We start from the raw sequence: 23464 nt of genomic DNA, 5'->3' as shown, positions 1-23464 counted from the left end.
AAAGAGGAAATAAAAAAATACCTAGAAACAAATGACAATGAAAACACGACGACCCAAAACCTGTGGGATGTAGCAAAAGCAGTTCTAAGAGGGAAGTTTATAGCAATACAATCCTACCTCAAGAAACAGAAAAATCTCGCACACCTAACCGTACACCTAAAGCAATTAGAGCAAGAAGAACAAAAAACCCCCAAAGTTAGCAGAAGGAAAGAAATCATAAAGATCAGATCAGAAATAAATGAAAAAGAAATGAAGGAAACAGTAGCAAAGATCAGTAAAACTAAAAGCTGCTTCTTTGAGAAGATAAAATTGATAAACGATTAGCCAGACTCATCAAGAAAAAAGGGAGAAGACTCAAATCAACAGAATTAGAAATGAAAAAGGAGAAGTAACAACTGACACTGCAGAAATACAAAGGATCATGAGAGATTACTACAAGCAACTATATGCCAATAAAATGGACAACCTGGAAGAAATGGACAAATGCCAGAAAGGTACAACCTTCTGAGACTGAAACAGGAAGAAATACAAAATATAAACAGACCAATCACAAGCACTGAAATTGAGACTGTGATTAAAAACCTGCCAACAAACAAAAGTCCAGGACCAGATGGCTGCAAAGGTGAATTCTGTCAAACATTTAGAGAAGAGCTGACACCTATCCTTCTTAAACTCTTCCAAAATATAGCAGAGGGAGGAACACTCCCAAACTCATTCTATGAGGCCACCATCACCCTGATACCAAAACCAGACAAAGATGTCACAAAAAAAAGAAGCTACAGGCCAGAATCTCTGATGAACTTAGATGCAAAAATCCTCAACAGAATACTAGCCAACAGAATCCAACAGCACATTAAAAGGATCATACACCATGATAAAGTGGGGTTTATCCTAGGAATGCAAGGATTCTTCAATATATGCAAATTGGGCTTCCCTGGTGGCACAGTGGTTGAGAATCTGCCTGCTAGTGCAGGGGACACGGGTTCGAGCCCTGGTCTGGGAGGATCCCACATGCCGCGGAGCAACTGGGCCTGTGAGCCACAACTACTGAGCCTGTGCGTCTGGAGCCTGTGCTCCACAACAGGAGAGGCCACGATAGTGAGAGGCCCGTGCACCGCAATGAAGAGTGGCCCCTGCTTGCCACAACTAGAGAAAGCCCTCACACAGAAACGAAGACCCAACACAGCAAAAATTAATTAATTAATTAATAAACTCCTACCCCCAACATCTTCTAAAGAAACAAACAAACAAACAAAAACCTTCTTTCTCTTCCTAGGAGCATACTAAAAATCACCCAGTTTTGTAAAATACACCCTAGGGAACAATTACAAGATGGAATAGAGCTCTCCTTACCCATTAAAAAAAAAAAAAATATATATATATATATGCAAATCAATCAGTGTGATACACCGTATTAACAAATCGAAGAATGAAAACCATATGATCATCTCAATAGATGCAGAAAAAGCTTTTGACAAAATTCAACACCCATGTATGATAAAAACTCTCCAGAAGGTAGGCATAGAGGGAACCTAACTCAACATAATAAAGGCCATATATGACCCAAAGTCAACATCATTCTCAGTGGTGAAAAACTGTAACCATTTCCTCTAAGACCAGGAACAAGACAAGGTTGCCCACTCTCACCACCATTATTCAACATAGTTTTGGAGGCTTTAGCCATGGCAATCAGAGAAGAAAAAGAAATAAAAAGGAATCCAAATCGGAAAAGAGGAAGTAAAACTGTCACTATTTGCAGATGACATGATACTATGTGTAGAGAATCCTAAAGATGCTACCAAAAAACTAGAGCTAATCAATGAATTTGGTAACGTAGCAGAATAAAAAGTTAATGCACAGAAATATCTTGCTTTCCTGTACACTAATGCTGAAATATCTAAAAGAGAAATTAAGGAAACACTCCCATTTACCATTGCAGCAAAAAGAATAAAATACCTAGGAATAAACCTACCTAGGGAGACAAAAGACCTGTATGCAGAAAACTATAAGACACTGCTGAAAGAAATTAAAGGTGATACAAACAGAGGGAGAGATATACCACGTTCTTGGATTGGGAGAATCAACATTGTGAAAATGGCTATACTACCCAAAGCAATCTACAGATTCACTGCAATCCCCATCAAACTACCAATGGCATTTTTCACAGAACTAGAACAAAAAAATGCACAATTTGTTTGGAATCACAAAAGACCCCGAATAGCCAAAGCAATCTTGAGAAGGAAAAACGGAGCTGGAGGAATCAGGCTCCCAGACTTCAGATTATACTACAAAGCTACAGTAATGAAGACAGTATGGTACTGGCACAAAAACAGAAATATAGATCAATGGAACAGGATTGAAAGCCCAGAGATAAGCCCATGCACATATGGTCACCTTATTTTTGATAAAGGAGGTAAGAATATACAGTGGAGAAAAGCCAGCCTCTTCAGTAAGTGGTGCTGGGAAAACTGGACAGCTACATGTAAAAGAATGAAATTAGAACACTTCCTAACACCATACACAAAAATAAACTCCAAATGGATTAAAGACCTAAATGTAAGACCAGACACTATAAAACTCTTAGAGGAAAACATAGGCAGAACGCTCTATGACATAAATCACAGCAAGATCCTTTTTGACCCACCTCCTAGAGAAATGGAAATCGAAACAAAAATAAACAAATGGGACCTAATGAAACTTAAAAGCTTTTGCACAGCAAAGGAAACCATAAAAAAGATGAAAAGACAACCCTCAGAATGGGAGAAAATATTTGCAAACGAAGCAACTGACAAAGGATTAATCTCCAAAATATACAAGCAGCTCATGCAGCTCAATATCAAAAAAACAACCCAATCCAAAAATGGGTAGAAGACCCAAATAGACATTTCTCCAAAGAAGATACTGCACATTGCCAACAAACACATGAAAGGATGCTCAACATCACTGATCATTAGAGAAATGCAAATCAAAACTACAATGAAGTATCACCTCACACCAGTCAGAGAGGCCATTATCAAAAAATCTACAAACAATAAATCCTGGCGAGGGTGTGGAGAAAAGAGAACGTTTTGCACTGTTAGTGGGAATGTAAGTTGATACAGCCACTATGGAGAACAGTATGGAGGTTCCTTAAAAAACTAAAAATAGAACTACCATATGACCCAGCAATCCGACTACTGGGCATATACCCTGATAAAACCACAATTCAAAAAGAGTCATGTACCACAATGTTCACTGCATCAGTATTTACAAGAGCCAGTACATGGAAGCAAGCTAAGTGTCCATCGACAGATGAATGGATAAAGATGTGGCACATATATACAATGTAATATTACTCAGCCATAAAAAGAAACAAAATTGAGTTATTTGTAGTGAGGTGGATGGACCTGTCATACAGAGTGAAGTAAGTCAGAAAGAGAAAAACAAATACCGTATGGTAACACATATATATGGAATCCAAAAAAAAAAAATGGTTCTGATGAACCTAGGGGCAGGACAAGAATAAAGACACAGACATAGAGAATGGACTTGAGGACACGAGAGAAGGAAGGGTTAACTGGGAGGAAGTGAGAGAGTGGCATGGACATATATACACTACCAAATGTAAAATAGATAGCTAGTGAGAAGCAGCTGCGTAGCACAGGGAGATCAGCTCGGTGCTTTGTGACCACTTAGAGAGGTAGGATAGGGAGGATGGGAGGGAGACACAAGAGGGAGGGGATATGGAGATACACAGATGCATATAGCTGATTCACTTAGTTACACAGCAGAAACTGACACAACACTGTAAAGCAATTATACTCCAATAAAGATGTTAAAAATGAATAAATAAACTGGAGATACATATTTTAAAAAAATTGCTACCTTTGAAAAATAGGAAAGCTTTATGGTATTGGTTTTTATGTTAATCATGTAATTTAATCTATTTTCAGGTTAGGATTTTCACCATCCCTGCTGTGATTAGTAGGAATGAAATGTTTATGATATATAGAAGTATTGATTTTAATTGAGATATTAAATGATACTCAGGTTATGTTTAGAAATTCTTTAGAGTTAGCACTATTTGATAAGTTGTGTTTTCCTTTGTATTATTTTCCTGTGGATCATATTTGTTAATTATATTTTAAATTTCTTTGTCATAGTATTTAAACCGAGGCTGCACTAGATACTTTGCTAACAGAGAAACTGACAAACACATTTTGCAGAACCGAAGAAGTCCTGAGGTAAAGTAGCCTTTTAAAAAAAATTATAGTCTTCAATACAAAAAAAATGTGCTGAAAGATGTATTCTATTTTTTATTTTGGAAACCAAGTAAGATCTCTTACTTTTAGGCTTATGCTTAAAAAACCTAAATACTCATCCACACCTCTCGCCGAGAACACCTCTTTTGGTATCTGCAGAAGCCACAGGTTCTGGGTCTTCTTGGTGGGACCTCAGTGCACTGCTCTCCTCTTGTTATTTTCCTGGCATGAGGGCATCAGATTGCCTAAAAATCATCCTTTGCTGACGTTTTTGAAACTTACTTTCATATTACCCATTTGTGATTAAGTATAAAATATGTCCTTTATAATTTATTGTCTGTGTCAAGGCTGAAGTAAGCTTTGATGTAGACAATAAGTAGAGTGAGCATTCTTATGAACTAATGCTTATGTATTATTTAATATTTCTCTTTAAAATATCATGTTTCTGTAATATATTATGAAAAGTTTTATGTATAGGTCTTACTAAATCATTGTTAAACATCATGTTTATGTAATATATTATGAAAAGTTTTATGTATAGGTCTTACTAAATCATTGTTAAAACATCATGTTTTTGTAATATATTATGAAAAGTTTTATGTATAGGTCTTACTAAATCATTGTATTTCTAAGAGTAAGTAGATATAATTATACCATTAAGTATTATTTTAAAAACATTGTCCTTAATCTAAAAATCTACTGCAACTTTTACAAATTTTAATATGCATTGTTTAAGTAGTAAGTGGGATTAAGTTGTATCTACTCAGGGAGCTTAAATTATGAAATACTAAGTCAGGATTAATTATAGGGAATAGTTCATATTGTCTTTATTTTATTAAAAGATTTATATTTAAGTGAACAAGGTTTTATTATACTCAGTTTTTAATTCCCCTGCATTTGTGAGTCAGATGTTTTTGACTACCTTCAAAATGGTGAGGTGAATTATATCTTTAATGTATTCATAGAAAAGAACAGAAAGCAACTAAAAATTCCCATTAATTTGAATTCTAAGCAGATGAGTCTGCAGTTAATTTTTGTTTAAGTTGACATTTTATTTATCATTTTAGACACAGATGTCTGTAAACTTTATATTACATCCATGGTTGGAACTTTAAGAAGTGACATTAATATTTATTATGGTATCTTCCTTTGTTATGATAACCTATATTTTTATAAGGCATCATTGAAATCTAGAAATTGTATTATTTCCACTAAGATAATGGGGACATTTCCTTGTGGGATGCTGCAGCTATCCCAAAGGAAAAAATATATACATATCTAAATTTGATCTTTTACCATGGAAAAAACTGAGTGGAGAGGAAAGAAAACTGGATTTTACTCTCCAAAGAGTAGCATTCTTTGTGCTGTCTTAGGAAGAAAATGTACACTTTCTGATTTTAGAGTCAACATAGTTTGTTAGGAATCATATTCATATTACTGGGTTTATATATAAAAATATATAAGTGAATAATGGATTTAATATGTTTAAATTACTTTTTATTGTCTTCTTTATCAGGAGGATGAGGTGATCATTTTGACTATTTAGAATCCTTTGCCTAGTTCCATTGGCATGTCTTTAAGCGGTGTGTTATTTTTAGGAAAATGCAGTATTTTTAGTCTGCCGTGATAGCAATATATTCATTGACATTTGATTAGAAGAAACAGTTTTTAAATGAAATTAACGGTTCAGTTGCAAGACTAAAAATTCTGCACGATATGTGCTTTGTTTTAAATTTGGCTGCATGTGATTGTTTTCTTTAAGAATAAAATTAAATTTCTTTGTCTAGACATTTTCCAGAAATTTTACACATGCATAATTAAACATTTTAAAGACTTGTGTGGAAAGGTAATTACAAATTTAGCTGGGAAGCAGTTGGCAACCTGGAGGAAAAAAAACATCTCCTAGGGGCGTCTTTAATGACCAGTTAATTCTGATGCTGTTACCTAATGTTTAATTTTACTTCTCATTCATTCTCAAGTTCTGGAAAATTGCTAGTCCAATCTTTCTGTGTCCAGTAATTTTTTTCCCCTCCTTCTAGTTTCTGCAGGGCTGACTTTTCTTCTTCCTTTTTCTGAGTTTGTTATAGGTTCTAGTAAATGAATACTTTAGATGCACATTCTTTTAGGAGAGAAAGCAAATTTTCTCTTCATTTTTTCGGAAATGTTTTCAGTCATTGCATAAATTCTTAGCATAAGCATAATGCTTACTAATACACTTTACCTCATATATACTAATACAGAAAGGTTTAAAAATTAATTCCCAGGCCGTGAACATTGTTGTTAGCCTGTCCACTGGTTACTGCTGTTGAATATTGGTGCAGTTGATGGCAGTTAACCTGAAGGAGTGTAATGCTAAGTGTCATTTAAATTTTTATTATAGTTTTTTAAAACCTCAGTTCTTTTTGACCTATGGTTTCACGTTGATTCATTTCAACCACTGATATTCCCTTCATTTTCACTCAATTTATATTTTTATATAATATCCTAGTTTTAGAGTTAAAATTGTAATTGGAAAACATCTCATTCCATTTTTGACTGAAATTTTTATTGAGATAGTTGCAGATTCACATGTCATTGAAAGAAGTAACACATAAATCCTGGCTACACTTTGCCCAGTCATTCAGTTTTTGAATGTTTTGGAACACTGAAGTTTTATGATTGACACATTTTATTTTTGCATGTTATATAGTGAATAGACGTTGTGTAGTTGTGTTAGTATACTTAAATAATGTAAACCACAATTAATTGATGTCTTCTTGTTTTGTAGTATCTTAAGGCAGGTTCCTTGAAAGATCCTTTGTTAGATGACCATGGAGATTTTATTAGAATGTGCACAGCCATGAAAAAGATTGGTTTGGATGATGAAGAAAAGCTTGATCTGTTCCGGGTAGTAGCTGGTGTCCTGCACCTTGGAAATATTGATTTTGAGGAAGCCGGCAGCACTTCAGGTTTTTTTTTTTTGTTTTCTTGTGGTCTTTTTGTTTTGCTTTATTTTAAAAAGGAGTAAAATTAGAAGTTTTGTCATTTAATTGTCATATGAAAATTTACTCTGTGTGCAGGCTTGTTAATACCCTACATTTCTAGAATATACTGTATTATGTTATGAACCTTGCAACTGCTGGATGCTGCATTATTAGTTATTATGAGCTCTTTTTGAATAAATCAGTGATACTGATGAGGAATAAACTCATCCTGTGAAGGATAAATAATCCTGACTACCAGGGTCATATTTGGTTAAATTTTTCAACTGATATTAATCTTTTCCAATAAGTGAACATAATAATTCTCTCTACCATCTTTTAAGGTATTTTGACATTTTTCTGGTTCATTGATCTAAACTTGGAATGGTTAATTAGGATAATTGAATACATGAAAGCCCATATACATTGTTACTGGGAAATGAAAACAGGTTAAACTTGATGCAGATTGAACAGATCATTTAAATGCCTGCAGTATAGTAACTTTTCAACTGTATTGTTTCAGTCTCTACGTAAATAGTAAGGCTTTTTATATGATCTTAAGTTTGATCCATGAATGCGGGAGTTGGCAGGCTGTGGCTCATGGTCAAATCTGACTAGCTGCCTGTTTCTGTAAATAAAGTATTGTTAGAACACAGCCACACACATTTATTTATGTCTTGCCTAGGCCAGCTTTCGTAGTGGCAGAGTTGGGGTTGTGACAGAGACTGGATGGCCAGCAAAGCCTAAAACCTCACTCTTTAGAGAAAAAGATTGTTGACTCCTGCATAAATACATTGTTTAAAAGAGTTTTAAAAAAAATCGAAAGCATCATTTAATATAGTAGTCAATAATATGGGCTTTAGTGTCAGATCCCAGAAGCTCTCTAAGCCTTGGATTTTTCATTTGTAAAATAATGAAGAAATAATCCATGAGAAGTGTATTTTTCCTAGCAGTAGTTTGCATATAAGGAAAAGGGCACAAGAGGAAGGCAAAAGAACATTAAAAAAAAATGCTACGTGCAAGACCCTTCATATAGTGTATTTCATCATAAACATCATAATCATAATCTGAACTTGATAAAGATAATGAGGTAGAGGATATTATCTCCATTTTACAGAAGTAGGACCTGTGCAGAAGTTTAAGTAACATGGTCATCAGTGAAGTTGTAGGTGTGAGAGCCGGTTGTACCCATGTCTGACTAACTCCAGTACGGGTGATAACTGCCCCCATTGCCCCCGTCACTGAACCTTCTGAGCAGATGGAAGTCGACAGTCTGAGTGGCTTTCAGACTGAGTGTCCGCGGTGCTGTGACGTCAGAGTGTGGTGCGTAAGAGCACGTAGTCTTGGGCCAGGCTTTTCACCGTGTGTTACCTGCCTGTGTGACCTTGGGCCAGGAACTTAACCTCTCTGTGTCTCAGTTTTCCTCACCAGTAAACTAGGAATAATAAATAACAGGCCTTACCTCATGTTATAAAGAGGAATAAACGAGTTAAATATTTGTAGAATAATGTGAATACTTATGTCTGGCATGTAGTAATCACTCTAAGTGTTTTTTAATGAATAAGAAAAATAAAAATGCAGATTACTCCCAGATTAAAATAAAAGAAACAAAAAGAAAAACCAAGCAGAATCAGGTATGTTCTTAGTATGCATTAAAATTGTTACTAGTTTTTTTTGAGGGATTTGAAAAGGTAATGAATGTTAGAATACACTTTCGTTTGCTCTGTAGCATCGTTATACCAAGGGAGCATGTAGGAGTTCTAAGTAATATCCAAAAAAGTTTAGAAAAATTAATGCACAGTTTGGACATGTTGTTAGAAGTGATAGGTGGCATTTTCACACACCTCATGTTATTACCGTGTGATAAACATGCAGATGTACACAGAGGATCATAAATGTGGCATGATCTAGTTAGTTGAAAAGCACTTAAATGGTCAAAAGGCACATAGCAGATATTCACATTATCGTTTATTTTTCTTCTCAAACTTCCTTCCGTTGAAGGGAAAATGAGCAGAAAGCAGAGCAGATTGGAATGAGGCAATGAATCCAGAGAAGTAATAAACTAGGCTATTTTTATTTTAATAGCTAAGATTTTATTATATTAATCTTCATCCTTTCTGTAGATTCAGATGGTTTCTTTCTAATCAGAATTGATTTTTCCTGCCCTAGAGAGCTCAATTTTGGCATGACCTTGCAATTTGAAAAAGCTCTGGATATTCGTAATTATTTTATCAGAAAATTTATTCTTCAGTAAATGTTTAGACAGCTCCCACTGCTATTTAAAAGTTTTTTCATGATGGAAATGCAAAGAATGCCTCTAGGGACTTCCTATGTTTTAAAAATTCCACATAACAAAAATATACATTATGGGGCTTCCCTGGTGGTGCAGTGGTTGAGAGTTGGCCTGCCGATGCAGGGGACACAGGTTCGTGCCCTGGTCAGGGAGGATCCCACATGCCGCGGAGCGGCTGGGCCCATGAGCCATGGCCACTGAGCCTGTGCGTCTGGAGCCTGTGCTCCGCAACGGGAGAGGCCACAACAGTGAGAGGCCCGCGTACCACACACACACACACACACAAATACATTATTATAACAACTAAAGTAAAAAGTGTTCAGAGAAGTTCTTTTTTGGAAGGGGAGTGACATGCGTTATTTCACAGTATTTTGCCCTTTTGAAACTTTTAAAATAAATCTTTTCTATGCTAGCCTTACATAATTCCTGGAAGTGTGTAAGAAACTTTGCAGAATAGTAAAAAAAAAAAAAAAAAAAAAGAGAAGTATTTAAATGAATTAATTATCGTTGGTCAACTTTTTGAGTTATATAATTTTAGATAACGTGTGTGTGTATAAACTAGAAATTAGTAGTAATCTTACTTTCATAGAATTAAAGGTTTAATATATCTTCTAAGTATTCCTCTCCCCTTATTCTTTTTTTCAGCTTTATTGAAATATAATTTATATTGAGTTGTGCAACAATCACTATATTCAGTTTTAGAATATTTTCATCACTCCAGATACAAACCCCATACCCTTACCCCCCACCCCATTTCCTCCCAAATCCCTAGCCTTTAGGCAACCACTGTTTTACTTTGTCTCTATCAATTTGCCTATCATGGGCATTTCATATAAATGGAATCATACAATATGTGCTCTCTGTGACTGGCTTCTTTCAGTTAGCATAACGTTTTCAAGGTTCATCCATGTTTTGACATGTGTCAGTACATCATTTCTTTTCATTGCTGAGTAATATTCCATTGTATGGATATACCACATTTTGTTTATCCATTTGTTATTTGGTGAACTTTTAGGCTGCTTCCACCTTTGGCTATTATGAATTATACTACTATAAACATTTGCGTGCAAGTTTTTGTGTGGACATACGTTTTCATTTCTCTTGGGTATATGCCTAGGAGTAGAATTGCTGAGTCATATGGTAATTCTATATTTAACCTTGTGAGGAATTGACTTTCAAAGTAACTGAAGGGCTTTACATTCTTACCACCCTAGTGCCTGCGAAGTGCTACCTTATTGTGGTTTTTATGTGCATTTTCCTGATGGCTCAACTGTATTGGCCATTTGTATATCTTTTTTTGAGAAATGACTACTTATGTTCTTTACTCACTTATTAATTAGATTGCCTTTTTATTATTGAGTGGTAAGAGTTCTTTAATATGTTTTAAATACAAGTTCCTTATCCGATGTATAATTTGCAAATATTTTCTCTCATTCTGCGGGTTGTGTTTTTCATTTTTGGATAATGTTCTTTGAAGCACAAAAGTTTTTCGTTTTGATGAAATCCAGTTTGTCTGTTTTTTCTTTTGTTGCTTATGGTGCCATATCTAGGAAGCCATTACCTGGTCCAAGATCACAAGGATTTATGTCTGTATTCTTCTAAGAGTTTAATAGTGTTACTCTTACCTTTAGGTCTTTTATTGATTTTGAGTTAATTTCTGTGTATGGTGTGAAGTAGGGGTCCAACTTCATTCTTTTACATGTGGATGTCCAGTTGCCCAGTGCCATTTGTTTGAAAAGCTGTTCTTTTCCCCAGTGAATTGTCTTGACAACCCCTTATTCATATAAGATCTCACGGTTTATTTCTCCTGAGAGCAGTCTGTTAAATAGTTTATTAATTTGTCATGATAAAATTCTCATTATGATTTCATACGTTCTTTGTAATTTTGAAATTAGTCTTCAAATGACTCATTTATAAGCACTAAACCATAAAAATGTTAATAAAATGTTTATTATTTTTAATATTAGTAGTAATAAGATAATAATTATTGGTACCTTCATAGAGTGCTTATTATGTACCAGACACTATTCCAGGCATTTCACGTATATAACCTTATTAACCTTCATAACAACCTTATTAGGCTAGTGCAGTTATTATCCTCATTATATGGGTGAGGAAACTGAGTACAGAAAGAATAAGTAACTCGTTCAAGGTCACACAACTAGTAAGTTGTAGAGCCATCACAGCCCTGAGTCTAAGCACTGTTGTGTTCTGTCTTTCTAGAAAAAACTTTTTGAAGCAAGCTCCATAAATAGAAATCTATAGATATGATGTACAGGAAATAGCCATGGCTGCCTCACCCTCGTCCTTTGTCCCCGAGCCTCACGAGCACATGCATGTTCACAACACACACCCCCACACACATAGACAAACGTCCACATCCACACTGACTTACTATAGTGCCTCACAACATCTGCCACTGAAATTACTCCTTGATGTTTTCTGCAGTCATATGATTTTAGTGATAAGGCACTCTTTTATTCCAGAGATTTATTTTAATATATTAACAAGGATTATAATCTGTCATTAGTATATTTTGCTTGCAGGGTCATAAAAAAGGAAACTGTGACAGGCTAAAATTGATGGGCTGAAAGGATTGTATCATGGGCTGCCCTGAGTGAGGGTCTCCCACTGACCTTGGCAGTGTGAGTGTCTGACAAGGGCGGGGAACAAGCGAGGTGAAATTAAAAGTCACAGCTAAGCCTTGTCTAGTCCATAGTTTTATGTAAGTGAAGTGTACTTCTAAGAAATGCATCTTGAAAATCTGGTTTACATAATGTTTATTAATTTCAAATTGAAATATGTGTTCATTAGGTGGCTGTAATCTGAAGAATAAATCTATGCAGTCATTGGAGTATTGTGCTGAATTACTGGGTTTGGATCAAGATGATCTTCGCGTAAGTTTAACTACAAGAGTCATGCTAACAACAGCAGGGGGCACCAAAGGAACAGTGATAAAGTAAGTTCCCTAACTCATGGCTCTGTAAAAATCCTGCCTTGTGGGGAAAAAAGCCAGGTCCTCTATCGCTTGCTGAATAAGGCAGACAGTGAGTTCTAGTGACATATTTCAAAAAATTTTCAACAAATTAAAAAAAAATAAGGTTAAAAAGATCTTTTAGCCACTCAGAAAATTCGGTAACTCTTACTTTGGGAAGTATTAGCAGGTATGCTTAGCCTGATTCTTTGCTAAGCCAACTCCAAATTATTATTATGAAGAAAATCTCAGCGAGGAGGATGTATATTAGTGCCCTATAGTTGCGTGGTTCCTTGGAGAGATTTCTGGAACCCAAGGGAAGGCTGGTAAAAGCACAGGTGGGTGGTCCTCAGCAATCATGTCCTCCGTTTCCCCTGTGTTCCAAAGCAGTTCTTTTTCGTGTCTTAAGTATGGCGTGTCCACATAAGAGTCCCTTTAGGAAAGGGTTCTATTACAAGAAATATAAGTTGGAAAATCACTGTTTAGAAGAGATTCAAGTATTGGTCTGACCTGAATGACTTTTAAGGTTACTTCCAAATTTTGATAATTTTTTCTGGTATTCCCACAGGGCCTCACGCTTTATGACAGCATTTAGCACAGTGTTTGGAAATTCTTTCCTGTGGCAGCCTCTCTTCATCGGACTGTGTATATGTATCTGCAGCGTCTAACACTGTTATACCATGTAGTTATTTCTATGAAAGAGTAGAGTTGGACAGTTTGGATTTTAAGATGTAAACATTTTTTTCCCTCAACAGTGTTAACCAAGTTTCTGACCTTTAAAGTGGTCTTGAATTAAACACAGTTTCTTTTGCATTTAAGAAAGTCACATGGAAGATTATTGCTCTGAATAATTTTTTTATATATTCAGCATGTACAATGAGGTATAAATTAAGGTTAAAAAGATTTTTTGAGCCTAATGTTCTTTTACTCAGTGATCAATTTTTAATCTAATTGTCTTGTAGATAATTCTCTTGTATTCTACTTAGCCCCGTTTATCTGTCTCTATTCACGAATGATATTTTGTAACTATTTATTTTGTTCCTCACAGTGAATATGTACTTAGTTCTTGGGAATATGGCATTATTTCCACAACATATTACTATGAAGAATTTCTGTTGGTATGGTCTTCTTTTACAGGGTACCCCTGAAAGTGGAGCAAGCCAACAATGCCCGGGATGCCTTGGCAAAGACTGTCTACAGCCATCTTTTCGATCACGTGGTCAACAGAGTAAATCAGTGTTTTCCTTTTGAAACATCAGCCTATTTTATTGGAGTCCTAGATATTGCTGGATTTGGTAAGTATAGTTTTGTTTGTGAGTTTGTATCTGTTTGATATTTTCACACATATTTAAAATAAAATTTTAAAAACTTCTTTTCCCTTGTAATACCTTTTACTTGATGTATTTCCAGTTATATGTCCATACCACTATTTCATTTCATAATACGATTTAAGTAGGAAGCTAATGCTTCAAAAAAAAAAAAAAAAGGAAAGGAAAGACTCATGGATTTTGGTCACACTAATGCTTAAATTAAAACATGTTGATTGGGGCTTCCCTGGTGCCGCAGTGGTTGAGAGTCCGCCTGCCGATGCAGGGGACACGGGTTCGTGCCCCAGTCTGGGAAGATCCCACATGCCACGGAGCGGCTGGGCCCGTGAGCCATGGCTGCTGAGCCTGCGCGTCCGGAGCCTGTGCCCCGCAACGGGAGAGGCCACAACAGTGAGAGGCCCGCGTACCACAAAATTAAAAAAAAAAAAATGTTGATTGAAACTACTATAGGTAGAGATGTCTGTATACTCTTAAATGAATACAGCTGATAAAGGTGAAGTCTTGAGTGCTGCTGATAAAGATAATTAAGTCATTAAAACCATTGGCTCCAGCCAATGGACCTGGGTACAGGTTGACCTAGCACACAAGCCAAACTCATTACTATGTGTAAAAATTCATCATTAGTGTTAGTTGTCAACAGGTAGCTATTTCCAATTAATTTCCACCAAATGAGTAAGCTATCAAGATAAATATTTGAGAACAACTGTGGAGGTGTATAACCAGAAATGAAATGAGTCACTGATATCTGAATGTTGCTTTGTTCGGAATTACCGTGTTGTAAAAATCTCAAAGTAAGTTTGACCGTTTTTACATTGGACTTTATCAGTGTGGGCGTTCCCTCTGTGCAGAAGTGGTGTCCTTCGTAATTTGTTTGCCTTTGTCAAGGGAAGATATGAGTGTTTACATTTGGGAGGGGCAGAGTTTTGTTTTCGCTGTAATACATATTTTAAAATTTACAATAAAGCATTACCTTATGATCAAAGGTAGAGAAACACTCGTCACTGACTTAAGATTTCGTAATCTTCAGACATTTGTTTCCTGGTCTGCACCGTTTTAGCATAACACTCACATACACAGAGTCATAACATTTTAGAGCTACAGGGATCGTAGAAATAATGTAATACAATCCCTTAATTTTAGAAATGCATTAGTATCCATAATATTTTTTCTAACTATAATTTTACAGATTATATAGAAAAATATATAGTACTTACATTTTAAGTCATTTTTCTTCTTTGATTTAGATTGCTTTAACACCTGTGCTTTAAAAATCTTTACAAGTGACTTATGTTTTACATCTTTTACTATATGACATGTATCTTATCTGACAAACACCTTTTTGTCAAGTGAAGGTATTTTTAATACTTAATTTTAATGCACATAAAAATTTAAGTCTTGAAATAAGAGCATTTGGGGGGTATGGAACAATTATATGTATATTTTTAACCTAATGTTAAATTAAACATTGATACAATAAAATTTTATCCTCAGTTAAATGTATTAATGTGAAGATTTGATGATGACTCTTGATTCTGGTTTTGTTTTCAGAGTACTTTGAACGTAACAGTTTTGAACAATTTTGCATCAACTATTGCAATGAAAAACTTCAACAGTTTTTTAATGAAAGGATTCTGAAGGAGGTAATTGCCATACAATTTAGATTTAAGAACCGCATGAAGCTATTTTAAATTTCAAGGTACAGAGGCATACTGAAGTTAGCCCGATGGATGAGGTGTGATGTAAGGTGGCCCAGGGAATCAGAGATGCCCAGTGCAGGCCCCAGTGGCACATGAGAAGTGTTAATGGTACAGCTGAGGCTTAGGGACCCAGTGAAAACTCTAATAGGCACCTCCTCAGAAGTGAATGTCTCTTTGCTTCTTACTAGTGACTTTTACTAGACTTGAAATTCTGCTTCTTTCTTTTCCTGATTCTGCTGTCTGTACTCCTGCCACAGCTAAACAGCAGTCTGCTCTCAGCCCTGACCTGGGCACCTCCCCCTATTCCTCTGTGTCTCTGCTTCTGTCCACTGTGCTACCTGCTTGCCCTCTCTCCGTATGGCAGGAAAGCCACCAGGCCAGGAGATTCCCTGGGGCCGCTGGCCTGGCCCACCTCCGGGCAGCTCTTTCCCTGCCAGGATACCTTGTGCACTGCCAGTGGCCTGTCAGTGGGGTGCTTTTATCTGGACACCATCTCTGGTCCAGTAAGGACTTCCTACCCCTGCTTGTAGTAGATGACTGGTGGCCTACACTCACGGTCTCAAGTCTAGGAAAGTTCCTTTTTAACACCTCAGAGTGCACAGTGAGTAAAAGTAGCTTTGGATCAGTGGATTTGTGATTGGGCTAACCATTTTTTGCCTTGTATTTTGAATTCTCCACCTACTGATCCCCTTGTCTTTCCTTCCTTTGAGCCCTTGGAGATATGTCTTACTGAATGAAGAAAGTAGAGTTAAAGGGAACTCAGAATTAATCTGTTAATCTAGTGCAGCCCTTTGTTTTACAGATGAAGAAACTGCAGAAGTTCAGTGACTCCTGCAGGTCTGAACCCTCCTTCCCGGTTGCTGGCTCACAGCACGGTTCCCTTCCTATTAGCACTGCTGCGTTCTGAGTTCCCCACTGTCTCTGGACTTGAAATGTGAAATATCTTCTTTCCTGTTCCCATCCCATTCATCTTTCCCCCATTTTTACTGTGTTTTGTCTGTATGGGTTTCCTAGTACATTCCAACTTTTATACCTTATCTTATAATATCTTATATATTATACCAATTCTGGCATAAATAAAACATGTAAAACAAGTACCTGTCAGTTAAGATAGTTTCTCTGAAAAGTTTCATCTGGTAGCCTTAGTCCTTTCATTACTGTGTGAAATTTTGCATGTATGCTTCTCACTTAATCAGCCTTAATTCTTCCCTTCCACACCAGCCCAGCAAGCTTTATGTAGAAACTACATGAAGAGGAGACAGTGCCTTGATTCATGTTTATTTTTATAATAATTCTTTAAAGTAAATGTGCGAATTTTAAATTCAGATTGAGTTCAAGGAGACAGTGCCTTAAAGAATGACAGAAACCTTTTCTAAATAGTACGTCTCGTGGGAGGAAATATTTAAACATTCAGGGGGAAAAAAAGGTTGAAATATACATCACCCTAAGCTCATTGCGTTGCTCACCCATCTGTGATAAAATCCCTCCCTCCTCTTTTTTCTTTTTTTTTAAATTTTAAGTAGATATCAGAATTACATCCAGGAACTTAACTTTGATTTGTAAAGTATTCTTCTAAATTATGTTTATTTTCCCCAATGATATACTCCTCATATATATCACTGTGTGGATATTAGAGCCCATTTGCAGTTAATTGCTCTTTCCTTGATGTTAGTGCTTGTCTATAAATGTTATAAATCTGCTTTACCTCTCTTTAGACGATGATTGAGGGCTATTGAAGATATATAGTAGGAGAGACAAATTCCATGTTAGCAGGCAGCTTGTTTGTTCAGCTGTTTTCTAAGTTTTTAAAATTATCAAAGCAAGTTATGTTCCTTTGTGTATTCCAGGGGTAAACTGTGGCCTTCAGGACAAACCCAGCATGCCGCCTAATCTTACAAATGAAATTTTATTGGAAGACAGCCATGCTTCTTCCTTTACTGTTATCTGTGGCTGCTTTGGCCCTGCAGTGGCATAATTGCACCGTTGTGACAAAGACACTATGGCCCACAGCTGAAAATATTTACTATCTGGCCCTTCCAGAAAAGTTTGCTGATCCCTGGTCTATTCTGCTGGGAAGTTTGACTTTAGAATTACTAAAAAATGTTTCAAAGCCCTGGTCTTGTCTTGGGTTTGAATGGTTATAAACAGATCCCTGTGTCTGTGCCTGGCTGCCCAGCGTATTTCGGGAAAAGCATGCTTATCTGCAGGAGGGAACATTTCCACATAATGTGAATCATGTTATGTTGGCCATGTAAGTTTTGATTTCGCCTTGCTTTAGGGGCAAGGGTTTTTCTTCCCTAATGTTTGGTAAGACTTCTCAGTCCCCGAATCAGCTGGTGTGAACCCTGTACACTGACTAATCAATAAATGTTATGATCGGATGTGGCACAGTGAATCCATTTCCTATCACACAGTAGCTCCATATCTATGATTATGATTATTTCATTTTAGGAACAAGAACTCTATCAAAAGGAAGGTTTAGGTGTGAATGAAGTACATTACGTGGATAACCAGGACTGTATAGGTATGTATTTTTTTTTTTGCTCTACTTTTGGGAAATATGGGAAGATACAGTGAATGATTTCACTAGTAATTTTTCTGTGCTCTGCTGGTTATGGGACTTGAAATTGTGGCACTTGAGAGAGGTTTTACTTCTCTAGTACTGCTAGGAAGTTACTTTTCCTATGAAGGCATCGAATTCAGCTATACTGAAAGTTTTCGTAAAATTCCTTCTATCTACTGTGAGGGATATTTTCTTTCTTAAACAGTTAACGTGAATAGGTTAAGGAGGAAACAAAATTGCTTAAGCAGTGAAGGGATTTCTCATCTCGTGTGAGGAAGCCTGAGGCGTCTGCCAGGATTTGGCTTTGAGCCGTCTGCAGTTCTTTGTTTCTATTCTCTGCACCCGCACCCTGTGGCGGCAAGTTGGCATCACAAGTTCCACGTGTCCCATCCAGATAGCACCCTGCAGCAGGAGAACAGGGTCTCTGTTTTCCTTGTCTGTTTTTATCGGTAAAGAAGCCTTTCCCTGTCCCACCCAGGGAGTGCTCAGTCTGCCTTTTCTTTCCCACCCATCTCTGAAATCAGCTGTGGGGCAAGCCTTGCTTTGAAAATGGAATCTGACGGTTGAGTCAGTGGTGACTCATGTGCTAGGTTTGGACAAGATAGTGTAATAGTAACAACAACAACAACAACAATAATAACAGTACTTTCCATTCGTGGTACTTCTCCAAGCACCTTCACATCCTACCTGGTCCACTCAGCGTATCCCTGCACACACCATATCCTTCCGCAGGGATGTCCTGGCTGGAGCTCCTCCTCTTCCATTTCCCCTTCAGCCCACTTGGGTCGTGCATCTATCAGAGCACTCTCAGTTATAGCTCCGTTAGCGCGTCCCCCTCCACCTCCGTTAATTGCCCAAGACGCATCAGTCTCTGACCAGTGCAGTCAGAGAATCTTGATTTCTCTTCCGGTGTCCCGCGGCTTTTAGAGTCTGTCTCATTTAGCACTGCTTATGTATTTAAGCAGCTTACATTTTATAGTTATTTTGGACAGGCAGGAAATTCAAAAACATGAATGGAAGGAGCATAAATGTGTGCTGTTACTGACGTTTTGCTGGAAAGTTTTTGAATCCATATCTATAAACAGTTTCAAAAAGCTAAGCCTGCAAAAACGTCTGTAGTTTTACTTCAATTTGAATATAGTTGTCATGTGGGAGAGGAGGTATTTCTGGCTCTTTAGCCTCAGTCCTAACTTACAGATGGAATGGTTATTATGTTAGTTGCTTTCTTTATGGAGTGGTTTTTCTAAAACCTATATTAAATATATGATGTTATTTTCTAATAAATTGCGGATGTGGAAAAATTCATTTGCTCTCTGTTGCTTGTGAGAGAATACAATACTTACAGAATCATGTTACATTGTTTCTGATCAGTCCCCAAAATTTGTGATCAGTAAGTTTAAAATGTTATGTTTTTTATCCTGTCATATTCTGATTTTTTGAAATAGATTTAATTGAAGCAAAATTAGCGGGAATACTGGATATTTTGGATGAAGAAAATCGCCTTCCCCAGCCAAGTGATCAACACTTCACATCTGAAGTTCATCAGAAGCACAAAGACCATTTCCGGCTCTCTGTGAGTTTGCTACTTCAAAATTGAGCCTCTGGTGGGAAGAAAAACTTTTAGAAAGATGTACTAGACATTAGATATTAGGTAGTTAGACTCATAAGTTATGTAAGGCTTTGAACAGCTATAAGCATCTTCTGTAATTCAGCACAGTATCTTCTATAGATGACCATTTAATTTGTATCTATATATTTTTGCTGCTACTGACCTATCTAATCAAGGCGATTTTAGCTGGATATAAAGTACATTTCACCTATCTAAAACATATAAAAAGGTTTACCTGTTTTTTTGTTCTCCCTTCTGAGTTAAGTGGCCATGAGTTGCTCTGTTTTGTATCATGTGACCTTGATCACTTCCCAGGGGTTAGCACCTCGAGTCACAGGCAGCTACCTGTCTGCACATCATTAAGATCAGCAAAGCTTGTGGCTAAGAGTCTGACTGGTGGAAGCAATTCATTTAGTGATCGGTAAATTGATTTTGATGCTCTTTCCTTGGCAGTTTTGAATGGAAAAATGTACTCAGAGAGGGTCATAGAAGCTGCAGCAATAGAAGAATTAGCTAAAGGGAAAAACAGGTACAGAAGGCAGTAGAAATAAATGAGAAGTACACTTCTGAAAGGGTCAGAAGACCTGGTTCCCTAAACTGCTGTGCTTGACTACCTGCTTGCGGCAGTGAACGGTAGGGCCATTCTCCGTAAGGCTGGAGTGTGCGGCTGTTGAGGTGTTTTCCATGTTCACCTAGCTCTGGGTTTGTCTGTACACTCAACCACCATCACCTGAGGTAATGCAAGCACAACGCCATCCGTGCACCCAGAAGGAGCTGACTAGCACAGAGAAATGTGGATGTTAATCTCACCCACGAAGACAGGTGCTGCTTCAACAAAGAAAGGAAGGAAGGAAGAAGAGAAAAGCTGCTTGGAGCGGCAGCTGCCTCCTGTACTGTTTATTGTTTTGAGCCTGTAGCATAGTATAACATTCGCTGCCTTGATGGGTCCAGGAGTTTAAGTGAATGAAAGCAAATATTCTTGTTTCCGTACATCATTAACTAAATCAAGAACGTGAATAGGTTGAAGGCATTAAAAGGCTGATATAATTATGATAACCTTCTCTGGGGACTGCATCTCACAACTACCTGCTCCGTTGACTTGGAGTTCTTCTGTATCCTTAAATAAGTCTTATGATGTGGAGGCTGCCTCTCTCACTTCAGTGGAGATAGAAAAAAGCAGTCTGCGTCCCCATCAAAACTTGCTGCTAGGATTAAAGACGTACATCTAGTCCTGTTTATTCACTGCTCTCTGTGAAGACCAGTCTGCAGATGCATGGTTACCTTTACCAAGAGTACTCACTGCTAGCCAACAAATCATGACCAGGGTTTCAGAGACATGTAGCTCCAAGGACAGCAAACTAAAGCATCAGGAATGGACTATGGCCACTTTCCTCAAAAGAGAACAGGAGCAAGACAGAAAATTCTGAGTTGTACAGATCATTACTTTTATTGTATGTCTTTGAAAATAAAATTATTAATAACCATTTATTGAACCTTTAAGCATGTGCCAGGCACATTCTAAGAGTTTTGCTTGAATTACTTTATTTGGTCCTCATGATAATCCTTTGGGGGAGCTCCTGCTTGCATCCCCCATGCTAGCGGTGAGGGGACGGGCATGGAGAGCTCAGGTGACCTCCCTGTTTAGCACAGAGAGAAAGTGTTGGATTTGGGCATCGGGCTGGCGTCTTGACCGCAGGGTCGCCCTCTGACTCGTGCCAGCCTGCTGCCATGCAGAGGGGGGCTCTGTGATTTGCTAGCTCTCTCACCCAGCAAAAGCCTGGGAAGGTTCTGATGTCTTAGCTTGTTCATTTTTTTTTTTTTTTATGCGGTACGCGCGCCTCCCACTGTCGTGGCCTCTCCTGTTGCGGAGCACAGGCTCCGGACGCGCAGGCCCAGCGACCATGGCTCACGGGCCCAGCCACTCCGCGGCATGTGGGATCTTCCCGGACCGGGGCACGAACCCGTGTCCCCTGCATCGGCAGGCGGACTCCCAACCACTGCGCCACCAGGGAGGCCCTGTGTAGTATATTTTTGATAATTTAATAACTGGTGTGTGTATTATTTTTCAGATTCCTAGAAAGTCTAAGCTGGCAGTCCACAGGAACATCAGAGATGACGAAGGCTTCATCATCAGGCATTTCGCGGGGGCGGTGTGCTATGAAACAGTGAGTATAACTTTCACCGGGAGAAAACCGTTTGATGTTGAAGCTGCGCTGTGCAGTATGGTAACATCTAGCCACATCTGGCTATTTAAAGTTAAATAAAATTTAAAATTCAGTTCCTCAGTACACCAGCCACCTTTCATGTGCTCGATGTCCCCACTGCCTGGTGGTGGCGATATTGGACAGCACAGCTACAGAACATGTCCACTACCTCAAAACAGTTCTATCGGACAACACCATGTTAAGGAATATTATCACAAGATGGACCGAATCATTCCTGTTTGCTTTATTTTTCAGACTCAATTTGTGGAAAAAAATAATGATGCTTTACATATGTCTCTTGAGTCCTTAATATGTGAATCCAGGGATAAATTTATCCGGGAATTATTTGAATCATCCACAAATAACAACAAAGACACTAAACAAAAAGCAGGAAAACTTAGCTTCATCAGTGTGGGAAACAAGTTTAAGGTATTTGTGCTAAATGTATTACTTGAATTTTTTTCTTACTGCATTAAAATTGTAATTGTTTTATACTCTACAGTGGATAGTGTAAATCACTCTGAGAAATCCCACGAGTGAGATTCAAGAGCAGACCCTGAACTGTCGATGTCTGTATGCAAAGTAACATAAAGTAGGCATAGTAATTGACCGTACGGAAACCTTGTAATTTTACAAACGTGCTCTTTCTCGGTGCTTAACATGTCTGATTGCTTCTCCTCATGTTCTTGCTTCTGCTTACTGTCTGGTTGACCTTCAAACCTTCTCTTTCCCATGTGTTTTCTGTTTCCTTCCTCATTCAGCAGTTTTGTTTTAGCTGGAGTAGTCCAGCTCCAGATGGCTAGAGAGGACTAGTTGAGTTGAGAGAGGAAAAGCAGGCACTGCCAGGGGCTTCAGGTAAATGATCACCTTCGTGGACTCCTACTTACAGCGTGGCTGCCGTGTTAAAAAGAGCCCAGCTCGAGTTAATGATTTCATTTCGTAATTCATTTTTAACGTGTTTTCTCTCATAGTGCATTTTGGGTGTGCATATTACACTAAAATTTGATTAAAGCTTTTAAGAACTTCTGTAAAAGATAAATGCTTTGTGTGGCAAACCCTTCAAATTGCTTATTTGACATTGAAGAACACTTCATTTGTTTCATTAATTTTGGATCAGGAATTTATTCTTTGAGGTCCGATAAGGAAGTGTCACATGATGTGCCTTAGAAATGCAACACTGCTATTTGGTTCTAACTGCTGAGTATTTCTCGTAGAAAAAGATAATTTAAAAACTTTGTGTCACGTTTAATGAATAAAAAATTATAATAAATAGATCAAAGAAATAGAATTAATTTCTCTTTTATACATTTCCACAAAGTCTTTTTGTTCTGTTTACAAGAAAACTACATATGCCTTTCATTATGTGCACTTCAAATATTAAAAATGATGTAATTAGGAACAATATTTAAGACTCAGAATACTAGGATACTAACAGTGTAAGCTTCCTGAAATCCTTTGTGGATTGAAATGGGCTCTAAATAACTAACTTGATAAAACCATGTTTATAAAACAAAAGCTGAAACATAGATATAGGAGAATTCCGCTTATAACACATTTTTTCAGGTAACTGAATAAAAAGTCTTAAACTTTATTGT

At 37.4% G+C, this 23464-nt stretch overlaps 1 protein-coding gene across 1 annotated transcript in view; it reads left to right on the top strand.

The window, feature by feature from the left end:
• The window catches only part of MYO6 (myosin VI), a 141830-nt gene that overhangs the window by 80558 nt on the left and 37808 nt on the right, over positions 1-23464 (top strand). The window contains exons 10-18 of the mRNA XM_081251099.1: positions 4143-4223; positions 7009-7189; positions 12309-12453; positions 13606-13763; positions 15345-15436; positions 17945-18017; positions 19502-19629; positions 21735-21830; positions 22125-22298. Coding sequence (XP_081107225.1) covers positions 4143-4223; positions 7009-7189; positions 12309-12453; positions 13606-13763; positions 15345-15436; positions 17945-18017; positions 19502-19629; positions 21735-21830; positions 22125-22298 — 1128 coding nt within the window. The remainder of the gene's footprint in view (positions 1-4142; positions 4224-7008; positions 7190-12308; positions 12454-13605; positions 13764-15344; positions 15437-17944; positions 18018-19501; positions 19630-21734; positions 21831-22124; positions 22299-23464) is intronic.

Source organism: Mesoplodon bidens (assembly GCF_964165515.1).
Source record: "Mesoplodon bidens genome assembly, chromosome: 12".
In the NCBI taxonomy this organism is placed as follows: domain Eukaryota; kingdom Metazoa; phylum Chordata; class Mammalia; order Artiodactyla; family Ziphiidae; genus Mesoplodon; species Mesoplodon bidens.
This window is presented reverse-complemented; position numbering and strand designations above follow the sequence as displayed.